This window comes from Danio aesculapii, chromosome 1 (genome assembly GCF_903798145.1).
Source record: "Danio aesculapii chromosome 1, fDanAes4.1, whole genome shotgun sequence".
In the NCBI taxonomy this organism is placed as follows: domain Eukaryota; kingdom Metazoa; phylum Chordata; class Actinopteri; order Cypriniformes; family Danionidae; genus Danio; species Danio aesculapii.
Genome location: NC_079435.1, coordinates 6,204,646 through 6,221,515, shown reverse-complemented (window position 1 = coordinate 6,221,515; position 16,870 = coordinate 6,204,646). Strand labels below are relative to the sequence as shown.

General features: G+C 36.4%; 1 protein-coding gene across 1 annotated transcript in view; it reads right to left on the bottom strand.

Annotated features, from left to right (window-relative positions):
• Window positions 1–239: 239 nt before the first annotated feature.
• Window positions 240–16,870, bottom strand: part of LOC130223830 (polycystin-1-like) — a 93,990-nt gene continuing 77,359 nt past the window's right edge. Inside the window, 5 exon segments of the mRNA XM_056456430.1 lie at window positions 240–6,336; window positions 6,983–7,303; window positions 11,130–11,264; window positions 12,749–13,036; window positions 15,684–15,858. Of these exon segments, the coding sequence (XP_056312405.1) occupies window positions 5,185–6,336; window positions 6,983–7,303; window positions 11,130–11,264; window positions 12,749–13,036; window positions 15,684–15,858 (2,071 nt within the window). The 3' untranslated portion in view covers window positions 240–5,184.

The following is a 16,870-nucleotide window of genomic DNA, read 5'->3' as shown; positions in this document are numbered from 1 at the left end:
AAGACAAAAGAATTGATTGCTTTTTGAGATCTCAGATATGAAGCTTTGTTATTTACGTCACGTTTGATTTATTCATTGGTTCAATTGTTTCGAAGCATTGAACAGCTTCGTCTCTCCAATCACCAGACTTTAGTCAGGTCTGTACTGCAGATTTATGGACACCATTTTAGTCGCATGGCCAACGTTTTGTGTCAATAAAAACCAAAGTGAAATCAATATGTTCTGAGGAAGCGCAGACGCTCAGCTGTCAAGACTCTTTATTTGACTTTGTCGAGTGCAAAAGCATGTAAAGCGAAGTGCTACAACGTTACAAGTACAACAGCTCGATACAGCACAACCCGCAATCAACAGCATTTAATACAAAACAAATGAAGGCTTTTACATTATTGCATGCAAGCTGCTTTTTCTGACACAGAGTATGAACTATTTCAGCTATCCTGCAAAGATAAGCTACTAACAAGCTAATATAGTTTCAAATGAGTGCCGGTGCAGTGTGTAGCTCTGTTGAAAATGATACCAAAAATAAAACAACAGCGATGTTTCATAGTTATTTTGGGGTGGTTTGGCTTGCTTTGGCATGGAGAAATACACAGCAAAGTATATGTTTATACCTAATGACAACAAATCAGAGATTTCAGCTCAGTGCGATTACGGCAAATGAGATTAAAACAAATGCGATCAAAACTCCTAACATAATATTTACATCAGGGCACACCGATATGTACAGATAAACATCACCTTTCAAATCCGCAATGGCTTGAGTAAAGACGTTATTACAGCCGACGTGACCTTTGACGATCAAAACTGATCACTGCTCCGTCTCTGTAGACGTCTGAGCATTTACACATTTCAGCGTCCAATCACGTGTGCTTTAATTTGATCATGTGAGACCTTATTAGCTGAAGCAAATACAAAACGAAACAATAAAATCCTGCTTTGGGCTTTAAAAAAAAAGAAAAGAAAGAAAAGAAAAAGAGGGTCCCTGAGCATCATCATGGTAAACAACATCATTTTAGTACTTCACAAGAAACGTCAAATAATAAATGTAATAATAATTGTAATTAACATCCTGATGCAGCTGATGTGTAGAATACCAACACAGGCTCATTGTGAAAGCGTACCCCCATATACGTTTCTGGAGAGTGCGAATTATGTAGCCAGAGGTACGTATGCTCTTTAAAATGATCGATACGGTGTGGTATGATGCTGCCGACGGCTTCTGTTCCTATTCGCACTACCAGCTGATCACTGACCTCCATGTGGACAGCTTTTCCGCTGCTACTAGTTTGTCCAGTGGCTCGAATTGACCGCGCCGACGGGGTTCGAATCCTGTGAAGAACGATTCCAGAAAGCAGGCAAAACAAAAAGGAATGACAAAAAAATGAAATAAACAGGTGGATAACAGAGTGAGAACGTGGAGAAATCTGAAAACAGGGTAAACAACAGGCGGCTGTGGAGTCCCACCATCGATTAGGTTTAGGGAAGGGCTGGGTGGGTTAATCGGTACTTTTGAAAACACTATCGGTTGAGTTTAGGGAAGGGGGTGGGTGGGTCAATCGGCGCTTTTGAAAACTATCAGTTGAGTTTAGGGAAGGGGGTGGGTGGGTCAATCGGCGCTTTTGAAAACACTATCGGTTAGGTTTAGGGAAAGGGGTGGGTGGGTCAATCCGTGCCGTTGAAAACACTATCGGTTGGGTTTTGGGAAAGTGGTGGGTGGGTCAAATAGTGCTGTTGAAAACACTATCGGTTGAGTTTAGGGAAGGGGGTGGGTGGGTCAATCGGTACTTTCAAAAACACTATAGGTTGGGTTTAGAGAAGGAGGTGGGTGGTTCAATCAGTGCTGTTGAAAACACTATCGGTTGAGTTTAGGGAAGGAGGTGGGTGGTTCAATCAGTGCTGTTGAAAACACTCGGTTGAGTTTAGGGAAGGGGGTGGGTTGGTCAATCGAGCTTTTGAAAGCACTATTGGTTGGGTTCAAGTGAGGGGGTGGGTGGGTCAATCGAGCTTTTGAAAGCACTATTGGTTGGGTTTAGGGAAGGGGGTGGTAGGGTCAATTGGTGCTGTTAAAAACACTCAGTAGGGTTTAGGGAAGGGGGTGGGTGGGTCAATCGTGCTTTTGAAAACACTATCGGTTGGGTTTATGGAAGGTGGTGGGTGGGTCAATCGACACTTCTGAAAACACTGTTGCTTGGGTTTAGGGAATGTGGTGGGCGGGTTAATCGATGCTTTTGAAAACACTATCGGTTGGGTTTAGGGAAGGTGGTGGGTGGGTCAATCAACGCTTTTGAAAACACTATCGGTTGGGTTTAGGAAAGGTGGTGGGTGGGTCAATCGATGCTTTTGAAAACACTATCGGTTGGGTTTATGGAAGGTGGTGGGTGGGTCAATCGACGCTTTTGAAAACACTATCGGTTGGTTTTAGGGAAGGTGGTGGGCGGGTCAATCGGTGCTTTTGAAAACACTATCGGTTGGGTTTAGGGAAGGGGGTCGATGGGTATATCAGTCGGTTGGTCGGTCAGTCGATATCGGCCTCTAGTGGATTTATGCAAAAACAGCAGGCGCGAATGGCACTCGCGAGAGAAATTTGAGATCTCAAAAAGTGTACACAGCAGCCTCAGATGGATTCAAGGAAACAAAAGCTGCAAAAATGTACCTCCTGCATCATATTTTGCGATCTCTAGAAACGTATACAGGGGTACGTACCCACGATGAGCCTGGGTTGTATAATACTCAAAGAGAATAGTTCTGGAAAAGCTGTACGTGAGGAAACAATACATACTAGTTGATTATGGCAAAGCACTAAAGCTTGACATTGAAATAAAGTGCTAAGTACAAAAGAACCATCAGTTCATCTCTTGTTACATGAGTATAGCAAGCTTTGGCAAAAAATAATAATAATACGGAGAGTTAATGCTGTCGTAACTATCTCTTATGTTCGTACCAAGCTTATTTTATTACATTTTCCACAACACATGAAAACTAAAACACGCTCAACGCCGTCGGAATCATTGATTTCAATACAAAAAGTGCTTTTTAAATTAGATTCAGAACATATCATAGAAGGCAGCAACAAACACTTCAATATTTCATAAGCTGGTTTTACAACAATAATAATAATAATAATAATGCTTTAATGGAACTTCTTTTTATACCTGCTGTAACAACAAATCCCCATACAGAGAATTGTGGGAGTTGTGCTTGAATAAAGGGACGTTCCTTCATCTTCATGCTCTCTCTCAACATTTACACTTTCTTCATCTAACATTTCTTGTCCACCTATTACAGTTTTTCCTCAGTGGCTTTGGTACATTTCTCAGATTAGAACTGAAATTCTCAAAAAACTCTCAAAAATATTTCTCAAAAATTCTCATAAACTACCTTTGAACAAGTTGCAAATGCTTTTGTACATTCATTCAGTTCATTGTGTGCAATTCACTGCTGTTTCCTACATTATAAATTGCTTCTGTTGATCAAAATGCGTCTCTTGCCATCAAACTTCTACATGAGGTGTAGCCAAAAAATTATAATATATTTGTAATCGGAATTTTGTAGCCACAATTTACATCAGAACAGCCCATCTGAATCCACTGTTAAATTGACAACAGTACACAATGACACAAGGACTTATTATTCTGACTGCACTGACACAGAAATTTAGTTTTGAGAGATAAACTAAGGATCTTGAGCTGGCTTTTGCAGGTAATCAGCAGTGTTTTGCTATTTTGATGTATTGTTTTGAGAAATGCACTTCCTGCTAATTTCAATTCTGATCTGAGAAATGAACCAAAGCGACTGAGAAAAACTATTCCCAAATATTTGGTCTCCTTTTGAATTCACACGTTCTGACATGCCTTCTCTTATTTTTTCCTTCTATCAGTTTTTTTCTTTCTCTCGCCTTTGGGCTCATTACTCTTAAAAATAACCTCTAAATGGAGCTGACATACAATCGCCACAGAAAATACAATCCTGAGGATTACTAGTTGTTTAGCACCCTGATGGCCTCTTCAGAAGTATGTTAGTGTGAAATGATCAATATATTTTTCTGATATGTGTTTGCGTCTATTTTCCCGCAACATGCCGTTATATAAAGAAGCATGAATTATGAGTACCTCAAAGCGTAGCTCTATATTTATGTACCTGCAATATTTTTTACATTTTTTGTTTTTAAAATGTGTGAGTTTGTCAGTGTTGAGCCCTTTCTGAATAACCTACTCTGCATCTATGGGCAATAATACACCCATGACCTAAAGATAGCTTCCTTCAACAATAACAACAACAAAAAAACAACATTATTCATCAAACGTAACTTAAAAATGTCATACAACAAATACCATCGAGCTTTAGCCATCCTGCATCAACAGGCATATGCTGTTGTAGTCCTTCATGGTCTCTTTCATGAGTTTGTTGGTTTTCTGCGACAGCACAAGGTGTGCTCATGTCGGATTCAACCCAGATGACCACCAGGGTCAACAGGCTGGACTTGAGGTCACTGCGAGAGGGGAACGCTGCAAAAAATAGCTTTTTTTACGTAGAGTTTTTGTCTAGATTCTAGTCCAGATATCTAAATATTCTTAAATCAACAAGGATTTTCTAGACCAGTAAAAACAAGTCAATTTAAAGCAATTTTTCCTTAAAACAAGCTAAATAATTTGCCAGTGGAGTAAGTCAAATAAATTTGGGTCTGTCTTTATTTTAATGTACAAACCGTCTTAATAGTTTATTTGCTTGTTTAAGGAAAATAATAATTGAGTTTTGGCTTGTTTTTTTCTGAAACCAACACAAATTGTTTCACTTGTCTTGAAAACGGTTCTTGATTTTAGATATTTAGACTAAAAACAAGACAAAATTTCTAAGTTAACAAAGCACTGTTTTGCAGTGAAGGAAGAGGGCAACTTGTATCAAAAGGGACTTCATGAGGATTGCAGAAACCACGATGTCCAGCACCTAGTTTCCATATTGAGATTTCTAGTAAGGAGTTAAACAATCAAAGACTTATGGCTTGGAACTTAAGGCTGTGGTGTGTATTTGGTTTCGTCTTATTGCTTTCAGTCTTCTGGAGGTCCTGGTTACAAAGCCTGCTGTCTCCAGGTCCTCGTTTTCTCAAATGAGAAAAAAAATCCAAACTCTCATTCTTTCATTAGCTTTATGACACGATTCCTGATTGCATACTGACTCTGTTGGAGGTCAAGGTTTGGGATGTCCTGAGATAGGTCTGTCTGTGTTGGGGTGCACTTTGTTTTTGAGAGCAGGAGGCTTGTGTTTGCGTTTGCGGGTGGGGTTTGTGGTAGTGTGTGCGGGGTGCCGGAAAACACTGGTGGGAAGATTCTCACTGCTGCTGGGAGGAACCCACTCGTGAGGTCGCGGGATCGGGACGGGGGTCGTAATGGCAGAAACTGGAGCTGTCGAGGGAGCAGAAGCTGGCGTGGGAACAGGCGTAGGGGCTGGAGTTTGGGCAGGTTTGATGGCACAGCCATCAACCTCAGAGTCCTTTTGGAAGTTCGGGTCAACTTTATTAGAGGTTCTTTTGACTTTTTGAGAAATCTTCTCAGCCTTTTGTGCTCTAGGTGGACTTCTGTCCAACTCTAAAGGACTTGCTTGCACGGTATCCGAATCCACCATACTAGGCTCTTTCTCAGTGTTTCTGACATCTTCCACTTTGGTACAAGGCTTTTCTTGAGTCTTCTGCAGACTGTTCTCCCTTTTGGGACTCGAGTCTGCATTGTTGAGGCTTTTGGAAAGAACACTGGTGATTTTTGAAAACTTCCTCGAGTCTGATTTCCATGATCTTCGGTCACTTTTTTGAAGATTTCTGTCACTTATTTCAGTTCTCAGAGGACTCCTGCTACTCTCAGACACTTCTGTGCTCCTGTGTTTATGTCTCCTCTGTCCTGCATTATCCAAACTTCTACGGCTTCTACTTCTTGCTCTTCCCCGTCCTCTGCTCTTCCTCAGAAGCCTCTCTATGCGATACTCTGTTCGATACAGATCTTCTGTGGCGTGAGTGACCCTGTCCAGCTGAAGAAGCAGAGCATCGAAGGCTGGAAGGACTCTGCGAAGTGTCGCCTCCATCTCTGCTCTCTCTTTCCAGCCTTGGCCTCCAACGATCACGCCAAGGCCTAAGGTGAGGCCGAGTCCCAGACCGGGGGCTTCAGCCAGACTGCAGGGGCTGCTGGACGTAGGCCGCCAGGAGGCCTCGGAGCCTCCGTCAACACTGTCGGGAGTTGGAGGAGCCTCAGGAGTATCCAGAGGAGGAAGACATAAAGACTTGCAGTCACTCGTTGAAGAGGACCGTGAAGGAGGGAGCTCCATACCTTCAAATCGCACCTTGTGCCGAAACTGTTGGAAAAAAAGAAAGGGTTCAAGGTTCAAAATTACAGGTCTGGGATGAAGATTAAGTCTGAAGAACTGGTGACTGAGCATACTAAGGTTGTAGTTTAAAATACTTCTGCTTGGTCAATCATGACATTTCAAGGTATGTTATTGCGAGATAACAACCGATGAATAACACAGTATACACAGTCAATAAATACGTTCACATCCATATTTATATGCTTGTCTGTCTTGTTCCTGTTTTTGACTGTTTGGAACTAAATCTTGGGACTCAATGACATGTAGGTTAGTGTAACCTCCATTCAGCCATTTTTGTTTGTCAACTTTGCCTTTAATTAAAGAATTGATAAACTATTATGGCTCAGAACAATGTTTTGTGCCTATTTTTTATATATTTTGTGGCAAGTAGCTATGTATTAAACAGGATAAAATACATGCAGCTTTTTGCTTTCGCAGAATAAACCCTTCAGACTTATACATCAGCTGCTGATTAACCTGTCTGGCTTTATTCTGCAAAAACAACCGGCTGGATGTACTTTATACCTTAATTACATTAGTCAAGGAAGCATGCCTCTGTGATAAGCACTAAAATCACCTTCGAATGTAATATAAAATGTCTGAGAATTTTAAGGTATTATGAAATTACACGCACCTCTTTAGTGCGGCTGAGTCCCATCCACATTTTGAGGCGTCGCAGGAACAACTCCACCATTTCATAGTCCTGCAGGTCGACGGCTGGGCGGTAGAGTTCTGCTCGTGCCCGCCGATAGTTCCTCAGCAATGCCGACATCAAAATCCACAGCAGAACGAGTCGCAGGAGAGTAAAGGTGATGTGGAAGATGAAACAGGAACCAGAACAAGGGGAGGAGCCACTGTCTGGTCGCCATGACAACAGGCCATGCCCACTAGAGCCTATTAACCTAAAGCAAGTGGAGCTGACTGTTCCATAGCCCTCCATGACAGAGTGGAAAAGCTGGAGAGGAGAAAAAAAAAAAGACTGTTTTTGTTGTACTTTTTTTACCATTACCTCTGTGGATTAAATCCAGATAAAAAAAGTATTAAGAGTTATCGATCTGAACAGACTGCTTTTAGGAGATGTTCAATAATGGTTCATAATTGCACCATTAAGTGTTCCAGGTGAGTGAGAGAGATAATGCTGATGTGACCGCTGTTAAATTATGTCCACGTTTTATCTCTCACTGTAATGTGAAGAGCCTGGAACTACTTGGGATTTGGGCTTAATTATTCAGAAAGAAGGAAAATCCAAACACAAATATAGATATGCAACTATACAAACATACAGCAGGTAAAATAAGTATTGGACATGTCATGATTTTTGCTCATAAATATATTTATATAAGAAGATGTTTACATGAAATTGAACCAGATTTTGGTAAAAATGTACAATTATTATTATTTTTTACTTAAAAATGTGTTATGTTTAATATAATAACTACTGAAATGTTTTTAATACTTTGCATAAAAGGCTTTTCTGGTAATGACAGCTTCAAGACGCCTCAGATTTTTAGTCATTTTATACTGGATTCATTTCTGGTCATTCCAGCAGCTTTATTTTCTTTTCTGAAATCAATTGAGAGTTTCATTGGATGTGTTTGGGATCATTGTCTTGCTGATTGACTTCCTGGTTTCATCTTCGTCATCTGGCATCGAGACTGAAAAAACCTACTGAGAGATTTCAGCTGCTGTCTGGGCTTTCCATGCCTTTTAACACATTCATGTGTTCATGTGTTCAATACATTTCCCCTGTGTCATTTCATTTTATAACATAGAAGTTATGGCCAGACAGAATTTGCGGACGTTTTTTGCTATCTGCATATTTATTTGGAATGATTCTGAGAGTATAGTACCTTAAAACATAAACACGTACCATAAAAATATTTACTTTTTACATTGTATTTATTAAGGTTTGCATTGCAAATCCAATTAGATCCACTTGTTTGGTAAACAAAGCACGTCAATCATATATGTACTAAAAGACAGAAAACTGAAATTTACAAAATGTATTGTGAATAAATTACAGAAACATTGGTATATTATTCAATAATAGAACAAAACTTTATATAACTGAATAAATATATATATATTTACACCCCCTTCCACAAGTAAACCAGCAGACTCAATGGGTTTAAAACATTTATTTCTGCATGAGCAGCTTCCGTGTGGACCTACATATAACGTACGTTTTGAACAAATTAGTTTTGTTTTCTTTGTATGGATTGCTTTATTTGTACTGCACCTTTAGAAATGTGTTTTCTGAGAAAAATGGTGACATTTTCAATACATATTTTACCCGCTGTATATAACACAACCCACAAAACTTGTAAGGAAGTGTTGCTAAGTTGCTAGGACATATTTATGAGGTTGCCAAGGTGTTTGCTTACTAAAAATCTGAAAAAAATAAAAAAATCAATTTGCGCACATCTCAAAAAAACTTTTTATGTTTGTTTGAAATATTGTTTTTTTGTCCATATATTGTTTTTGTTTCTTTTTGTGTGTATTTTGTTTTTGTTTGTATATATTTTCATTTTGTCTATATATTGTTTTTGTTTCTTTTTGTCTATATATTGTTTTTGTTTTGTTGTCTATATATTGTTTTTGTTTCATATTGTGTATATATTGCTTTTGTTTCTTTTTGTCTATATATTGTTTTTGTTTCTTTTTGTCTATATATTGTTTTTGTTTCTTTTTGTCTATATATTGTTTTTGTTTCTTTTTGTCTATATATTGTTTTTGTTTTGTTGTCTATATATTGTTTTTGTTTCATTTTGTGTATATATTGCTTTTGTTTCTTTTTGTCTATATATTGTTTTAGTTTCTTTTTGTCTATATATTGTTTTGTTTCATTTTATGTATAAATACTGTTTTTCATTTTGTCTATTGTTTTTGTTTCATTTCGTCTATATATTGTTTTTGTTTCTTTTTGTCTTTATATTGTTTTTGTCTATATATTGTTTTTGTTTCATATTGTGTATATATTGCTTTTGTTTCTTTTTGTCTATATATTGTTTTTGTTTCTTTTTGTCTATATATTGTTTTTGTTTCTTTTTGTCTATATATTGTTTTTGTTTTGTTGTCTATATATTGTTTTTGTTTCATTTTGTGTATATATTGCTTTTGTTTCTTTTTGTCTATATATTGTTTTAGTTTCTTTTTGTCTATATATTGTTTTGTTTCATTTTATGTATAAATACTGTTTTTCATTTTGTCTATTGTTTTTGTTTCATTTCGTCTATATATTGTTTTTGTTTCTTTTTGTCTTTATATTGTTTTTGTCTATATATTGTTTTTGTTTCTTTCTGTGTATATATTGTTTTTCTTTTTGTCTATTTATTGTTTTTGTTTCTTTTTGTCTATAAATTTTTTGCTTCTTTTGTCTATATATTGTTTTTGTTTCTTTTTGTCTCTATATTGTTTTTCTTTTTGTCTATATATTGTTTTTCTTTTTGTCTATATATTGTTTTAGTTTCTTTTGTCTATATATTGTTTTTGTTTCTTTCTGTGTGTATATTGTTTTTCTTTTTGTCGATATATTGTTTTAGTTTATTTTTGTCTATAAATGTATTGCTTCTTTTGTCTATATATTGTTTTTGTTTCTTTTTGTCTTTATATTGTTTTTCTTTTTGTCTATATATTGTTTTTCTTTCTTTTTGTCTATATATTGTTTTAGTTTTTTTTGTCTATATATTGTTTTTCTTTCTTTTTGTCTATATATTGTTTTAGTTTCTTTTGTCTATATATTGTTTTTCTTTCTTTTTGTCTATATATTGTTTTTCTTTTTGTCTATATATTGTTTTTCTTTTTGTCTATATATTGTTTTAGTTTCTTTTGTCTATATATTGTTTTTCTTTCTTTTTGTCTATATATTGTTTTAGTTTCTTTTGTCTATATATTGTTTTTCTTTTTGTCTATATATTGTTTTAGTTTCTTTTGTCTATATATTGTTTTTCTTTCTTTTTGTCTATATATTGTTTTAGTTTCTTTTGTCTATATATTGTTTTTGTTTCTTTCTGTGTATATATTGTTTTTCTCACGTTATTTATTATTTATTAAGTGTTTTATTCACGTTGTTATTGATTGGCTAATTAGGACAGATATTAGTTTAAGGTGTGATGTGGTTCAAATAATAAAACTAAACATTTTTGTACTGCTTGTTTACCACTGAAACATTGTCCTAATAAAAAAAAAATACACCACACCAAATCGTTTATACACTGGTGTTTTTTGTCTAAGAAATGTTGAGCACAAATAGTGTGGAACAAGTTATGACCTGATGTTTAATACATAGGCTGTGCATATTTGTTCAAACCTCCAGCCCTCAGTATGAGTAACAGCGATAGCGATGCTTGATTTAACAAACAACTAATAACAATCTCCAGTATATGCAGCTGGGTTTACAGAAGGTCACTTCAGCACACAAGCTCTGCTTTCCTTCTCATTTGTAAAGCGTAATTCAATAAGCATCAAGGTCTGTGCAGAATAGATACTCAGTAAAAGCCACGGACATCCAATTTAGACAAGTCACAGAATGATGTCAATGTGATGTGCTGCGTTTATAAACTCATGTCCATCTAATAAATGCATTAATTATACTGGTTACAGTGGGAGATTTGTTGATGCATGCAGGTCCAGCAGTAGAAAATGTGTTATTCACAATCACAGAAAAAAATAAATAAACATGGATAGTTTTGTTTTTATGCATGCATTAGATTGCAGATGGAGTGTGTGTGTGTGTGTGTGTGTGTGTGTGTGTGTGTGTGTGTGTGTGAGTATGTACTAACCAGGTGTCCAGTGTGTGAGTATGCCAACAGGAACACCAGCAGAGTGACAGCAACCATCAGCAGCTCCCAGAAAGATTTCCTCAGCGTTCTCCCGAAAACACCCCATTCCCTCATGAAGCGCAGCTGGTGCGACGCCTGAACAGAGAAATCAAACGGGGTCATATTGTAATGCCATTCATTATAGCAGAATTAAACACTGGCCATGGTCATTTGCAGGAGAACAGCATGAGGATGCTTAATTTATAACGTTGCATATACAGTTGAAGTCGAAATTATTCACCCTCTTGTGAATGTTTTGTTAAATATTTCCCAAATGATGTTTAACAGAGCAAGGAAATTTTCACAGTATTTCCTGTAATATTTTTTCTTCTGGAGAAACTATGATTTGTTATATTTCAGATAGAATAAAAGCAGTTTTTCTTTTTTTTTTAGGGTCAATATTATTAGGCTCCTTAAGCAATATTTTTTTATGCAATATCGATGCTGTTGAGTGGCTATTATGGCTATTAGAGGAGATAATGATGAGTAAAGATACCATTCCTACTGGTATGAATATGAAAGTGAAAGCATGCTGTCTAACAACTGTTAAACACACACACACACACACACACAAACACAGACAAACACACACACACACATATATATATATACTGTACACAGTTGAAGTCAGAATTATTAGCCCCCCCCCCCCTTTTTTTTATATTTCTCAAATGATTTTTAACAGAGCAAGGAAATTTTCACAGTATGTCTGATTAAATTTTTTCTTCTGGAGAAAGTCTTATTTGTTTTATTCCGGCTAGAATAAAAGCAGTTTTACATTGTTTAAAAACCATTTTAAGGTCAAATTTTTTTTTTTGATAGTCTACAGAATAAACCATCATTCTACAATAACTTGCCTAATTACCCTGACCTGCCTAGTTAACCTAATTAACCTAGTTAAGCCTTTAAATGTCACTTTAAGCTGTATAGAAGTGTCTTGAAAAATATCTAGTCAGATATTATTTACTGTCATCATGACAAAGATAAAATAAATCAGTTATTAGAAATGAGTTATTAAAACTATTATGTTTAGAAATGTGTTGAGAAAATCACTTTATTTAAAATAAAAAAATAAACAGGGGGGCTAATAATTCAGGGGCTAATAATTTTGACTTCAACTGCATATTTAATGTCATTAACTTTGGGTTAAAGCGACTTCTGATATAGAATTGATATATTTTTTACAACCCTTGACTATTGAAATAGGGCTATGTATGAGAAATGTATACCTCCGATTTATATTTGGTTACTACATCTGTTGGTGTCGCCATTCAAAATAAAAACACACCTTCGCTTAATGTCTCATTTCTCATGGTGATCAATTAAAATATCAGTATGACAACTGAGCGGAATCCCGGAAAATAAACCAAACTCTGAGCAATGTGAGGAGAGTTTACTCGCACGTGACTTGTTTTAGCTATTTTGGTCCGTTTAGAAACTTTAACGTGTGAAAGCGAACTGCACCAAAATCAAAGAGCAACACTGTAACAATTTTTAAGCTCTGTTTCAAAGCAAACCAATCGATCTACAGGTGTGAAAGCACCCTCTAAGGTCAAAGGTTTAAAACGCCATTGGTTCACCTTGAGCACCAGCAGGAAGAGCAGAGTGGCACTCATCTGGGTCAAAAGCTGGTTCTGCTGGGCCAGAGGAAAGAAGTCTGTGAAGGCGTCTCTGTGCTGGAGGAAGGCTCTCCACTGCTGCGCGGACACAACAGAGCGACTCAGGTGTAAAGAGGCCACACAGACGGCCAACAGCAGACTGCAGACGCTGGCTAAATTCCACACTCGCAGGAAGTAGCTGCGGCCCTGTTTCCAGACCAGCAAACCCTCACGAACAGAGAAATAGATGAGCAACACCAGCAAGACGAGCTGTGGGAGATGGAAAGACCTTCATGACCTCTATCTTCATTACATTACATACACACTTTGGATATTTTGAAAATAGCCCCATTTTACTGCTCTCCAACACATGAAATCAAAACTAAATGTATTGATTATGTTAGCTAGTTTTGCGGTGAACGATTCATCTGTGCGTGTCATTAAGAAAAAAAAATGGTTTGCTCTTATAATCTTGAATTGAAATCTGAAAGTGCACTTCCTGTTTGTTTTCAGCTAAATGTTCAGATTAGGTCTGTCTGAGGTATTGGGCGTGGCCAACATTCTTAACCACACCCCTCCAGCTTTCAACAAACATAAATGGTGAGCAGGGGGAGTCTGATAGGTTGTAATAACTCTCCCCGAACCCTTTTTCCCATCTTTTTGAATGAAATACCTACTTTACTACATCCAATCAGCTTTCAGTAGAAAAAACAAGCCACGCCCACTGTTTCCTCATTTAATATTCTGTTTCTCTAGGAACTGTCAAAATACAAGTGAAATAGTCACGGCTTCCAGTTCATGTTGAGTTTGACTAATTTTGAATCCATTCAGACGATCTTCAGGGGTAAAGTCTAGATCAGATACACGGCCAGCTGGAAGAGCGATATGCACATTAATGTAGCCGCATTTTTTAATGACACTGTATAACAATAATTCATATTTTTACAGCACTGTGACAGTTGGGTTTAAGGTTGGGGTGGGAGTAGGCTTTAAAAAATACAATTTATTGGGTAATTTAATAGATAACATTAATAATACTCGCTACAACTACTGTTTTTACGTCATTGTGATGGTTGGGTTTAGGGTTGGGGTGGGGGTAGACATTAATAAAATACAATAAATCGGAAATTTAATAAATAATACAAATTAGTCTAGTTAACCTCCGACCGCAAACGTATCTGATCTAGCAACAACCATCTCCAGGTCTGGCAGAAGCACTTTTAGCTTAGCTTAGCATAGATCATTGAATCAGATTAGACTATTAGCATGTCACTGAAAAAAAGTAAAAAAATTAATAAATAAAAATAAATAAATAAATAAAACGTTTTTCTATTTAAAGCTTGACTCTTTTGTTCAGTTCAGTGACCTCTAATGGACATTTCATGAGTTATCAGACCTTATCAGATATATTTGGCCTAGACAGGCAGGCATTTTACAGATACCTGCAAGTTGGAGATCACTTTAATAAAAAAAAATGTAAAATAAATTTAAGGATGATTGAAATCTGATCACAGTATTTCAAATGTAAAATAAAGGAAGAAAACAAAAAACTGGTCTCTAAATTATATGAATGCAAACAAAACAGTAAGACTCATTCATCATATTACATAAAACAAAAATGGGAGAGTCAAACCAACAAATAACAGAGGAAGAGTGGACAGATATGTGTGTCACGCAGGCAAAAACCACAAACTCAAGAGCTTGGAGAGAGTTTGGATGGAAAAATCTGATGAAGTTCTTCATAACTCCTAAATTGTCTGCATTGCGTACAGGTGTTGAACGCTTGAGCTCTTGTTGGAGACAGTGTGGAACCTCAATGCCTAACCATTGTCACGTTTTTGGGCCTGCCCCAAAATACAGAACTTCTGTTATGAAATAGCGACTGAAATAAAAAAGATAACTGGAGAAGAATTGGACTATTCATTTATTACATTACACCTTGGGAAAATACCAGAAATTATTCCAGCTATTGACAAATACTTATTTTAAATCCTTTAGGTAAGTAGCAGAAAAGCCATAACTCGAAAATGGTTTCAAGCTGATCCCCCAACAAGGGCTCAATGGATAGGAATTGTATAGGAAATTCTCTATATAGAGAGGCTGACTTTTAACCTAAGAATTGATCCAAAAAAGTGCAACAAATATTGGCAAAAATGGACTGAGTATGTCATTGTAAACAATTTGTGATAATGTACGTCAAATGTATTGTGACTTGATTTTGTAACTCTTATGACAACTGCTTTGTTCTTTGTTTTTATTTCTATTTTTTCCCTTCTGTCATTTTTCTCTCTCTAAATAAAATGTAAAAAAAAAAAGGAACTTAATTCCGGGCTGATATGGATAGTGGAACTATACTCACATTCTGGCCCAATAATCAGGGAACTTTGCTGCTGTACCAATGACTGCAGCAGTGCCTGAATGTAAGCCAACTACTGTCAATATAACCAGTGTGATCACCTGCTTGTACAGGGAGTATGCCTTGCGACCATGTAGACATTCGTGAGAGAGGATTCAGAACTATTTTCAGGCGCTGCATAATATTATTGCACCACTGCAACCATGGTACTGCAGCAAAGTTTATTATTATGCTAGAATGAGCTTAGTTCCTATCCATATCATTCTAGAAAATTGCAACTTTCCATTGGTTTTAGTACACGATGAAACTACAGAAGATTCAAGCTTTAAATAAGAAAATTATGAAATCTCTTCTGTCTTTTTTAAATGAGATGCTAATGGTCTAATCCGATTCAATGATCTATGCTAAGCTAAGCTAAAAGTGCTCCCGTCAGACCCGAAGATCGGTTGAATGGATTCAAAAATGGTCAAACTCATTAGTTGAACTCTAGAAGAGCTGTAAAATGAGCCTATATTTATTTGAGATGTCAGAAATGAGATCTGAGTGCTAATGTGAGATTACCGTGAGGAACAGCGGCAGGTCCATGCCGTGACTGAGCGTGTGGAGGCTGAAGGTCTTGAGGTCCAGACTCAACTGAGCGCGCTCCGACACTGGAAACTCCAGCAGGAAGGAGAAGACGGACAGCAGATCTGTGTTGATGTTGTAGAGGGAAAACTCTACGAACAGAGCCCTTGTCCTGAACACACACGAACACACAACATCAGAGGAAACTGTTGGAAGTTTTGTACTATAATTAAGCCCATGCAACAATATTTTTATATATCAATAAATAAAATGTTTATTAATGGCACGCATAAATAAGGAAATATTAAAACACAAATTATAATGTAATACAACATAATATAATATATTCCCAGTGATGGGTTGTGGCTGGAAGGGCATCCGCTGCGTAAAACAAATGCTGGATAAGTTGGCGGTTCATTCCGCTGTGGCGACCCCAGATTAATAAAGGGACTAAGCCGACAAGAAAATGAATGAATAATATAATATAATATAATATAATATAATATAATATAATATAATATAATATAATATAATATATAGTTAAAAAATGGTTTATATATGTATACAAAAGCACTGTCTGGTTCTTGAATCTGATTGGCTGATAGCTGTGCGATATTCTGCAAGTAACAGCACTCGTACCGCCTCTTCACCCTTGTGTATTACTCCAGAAGTAATACTAGGAAAAAATACTAGGAAACAGCACACACCCCTTGAGCAGATATTTTGAGTGGATGCCCCTTGGGCGACCTCTAAGGTTAACAATAAGATGTTTAACAAATCGTTATAAATGTATTTTTGTGCCTAAAGCAATTCGATACGTAATAAATGTAGTTAATCGATGGATTATTATTATTAGTTATTATATATTATTGATTTTTTAATTTCCACCAGTTTTTTGTTTGTTTGTGTACCTGATGTTCAGTGTTAGTCTTTATTGTGTGAAGTGCGTCATTCTTGTTATATGTGAAGCACCACCATGTTTTAAATAAAGTTTTAAACTAAAAACTAAACTAAAACACATCCAGCGACAAGCAGAGGACACTCTACAAATATTGCTGCTGTTGGGCAACATACTGTACTTTTGAGGCTTTTTGAAATATTCTTATTAATTAAAATAAAATAATTAATAAAATAATGAAATATTAAAATAATTTATTTTAAAATATTACAATTTATTAAAATAT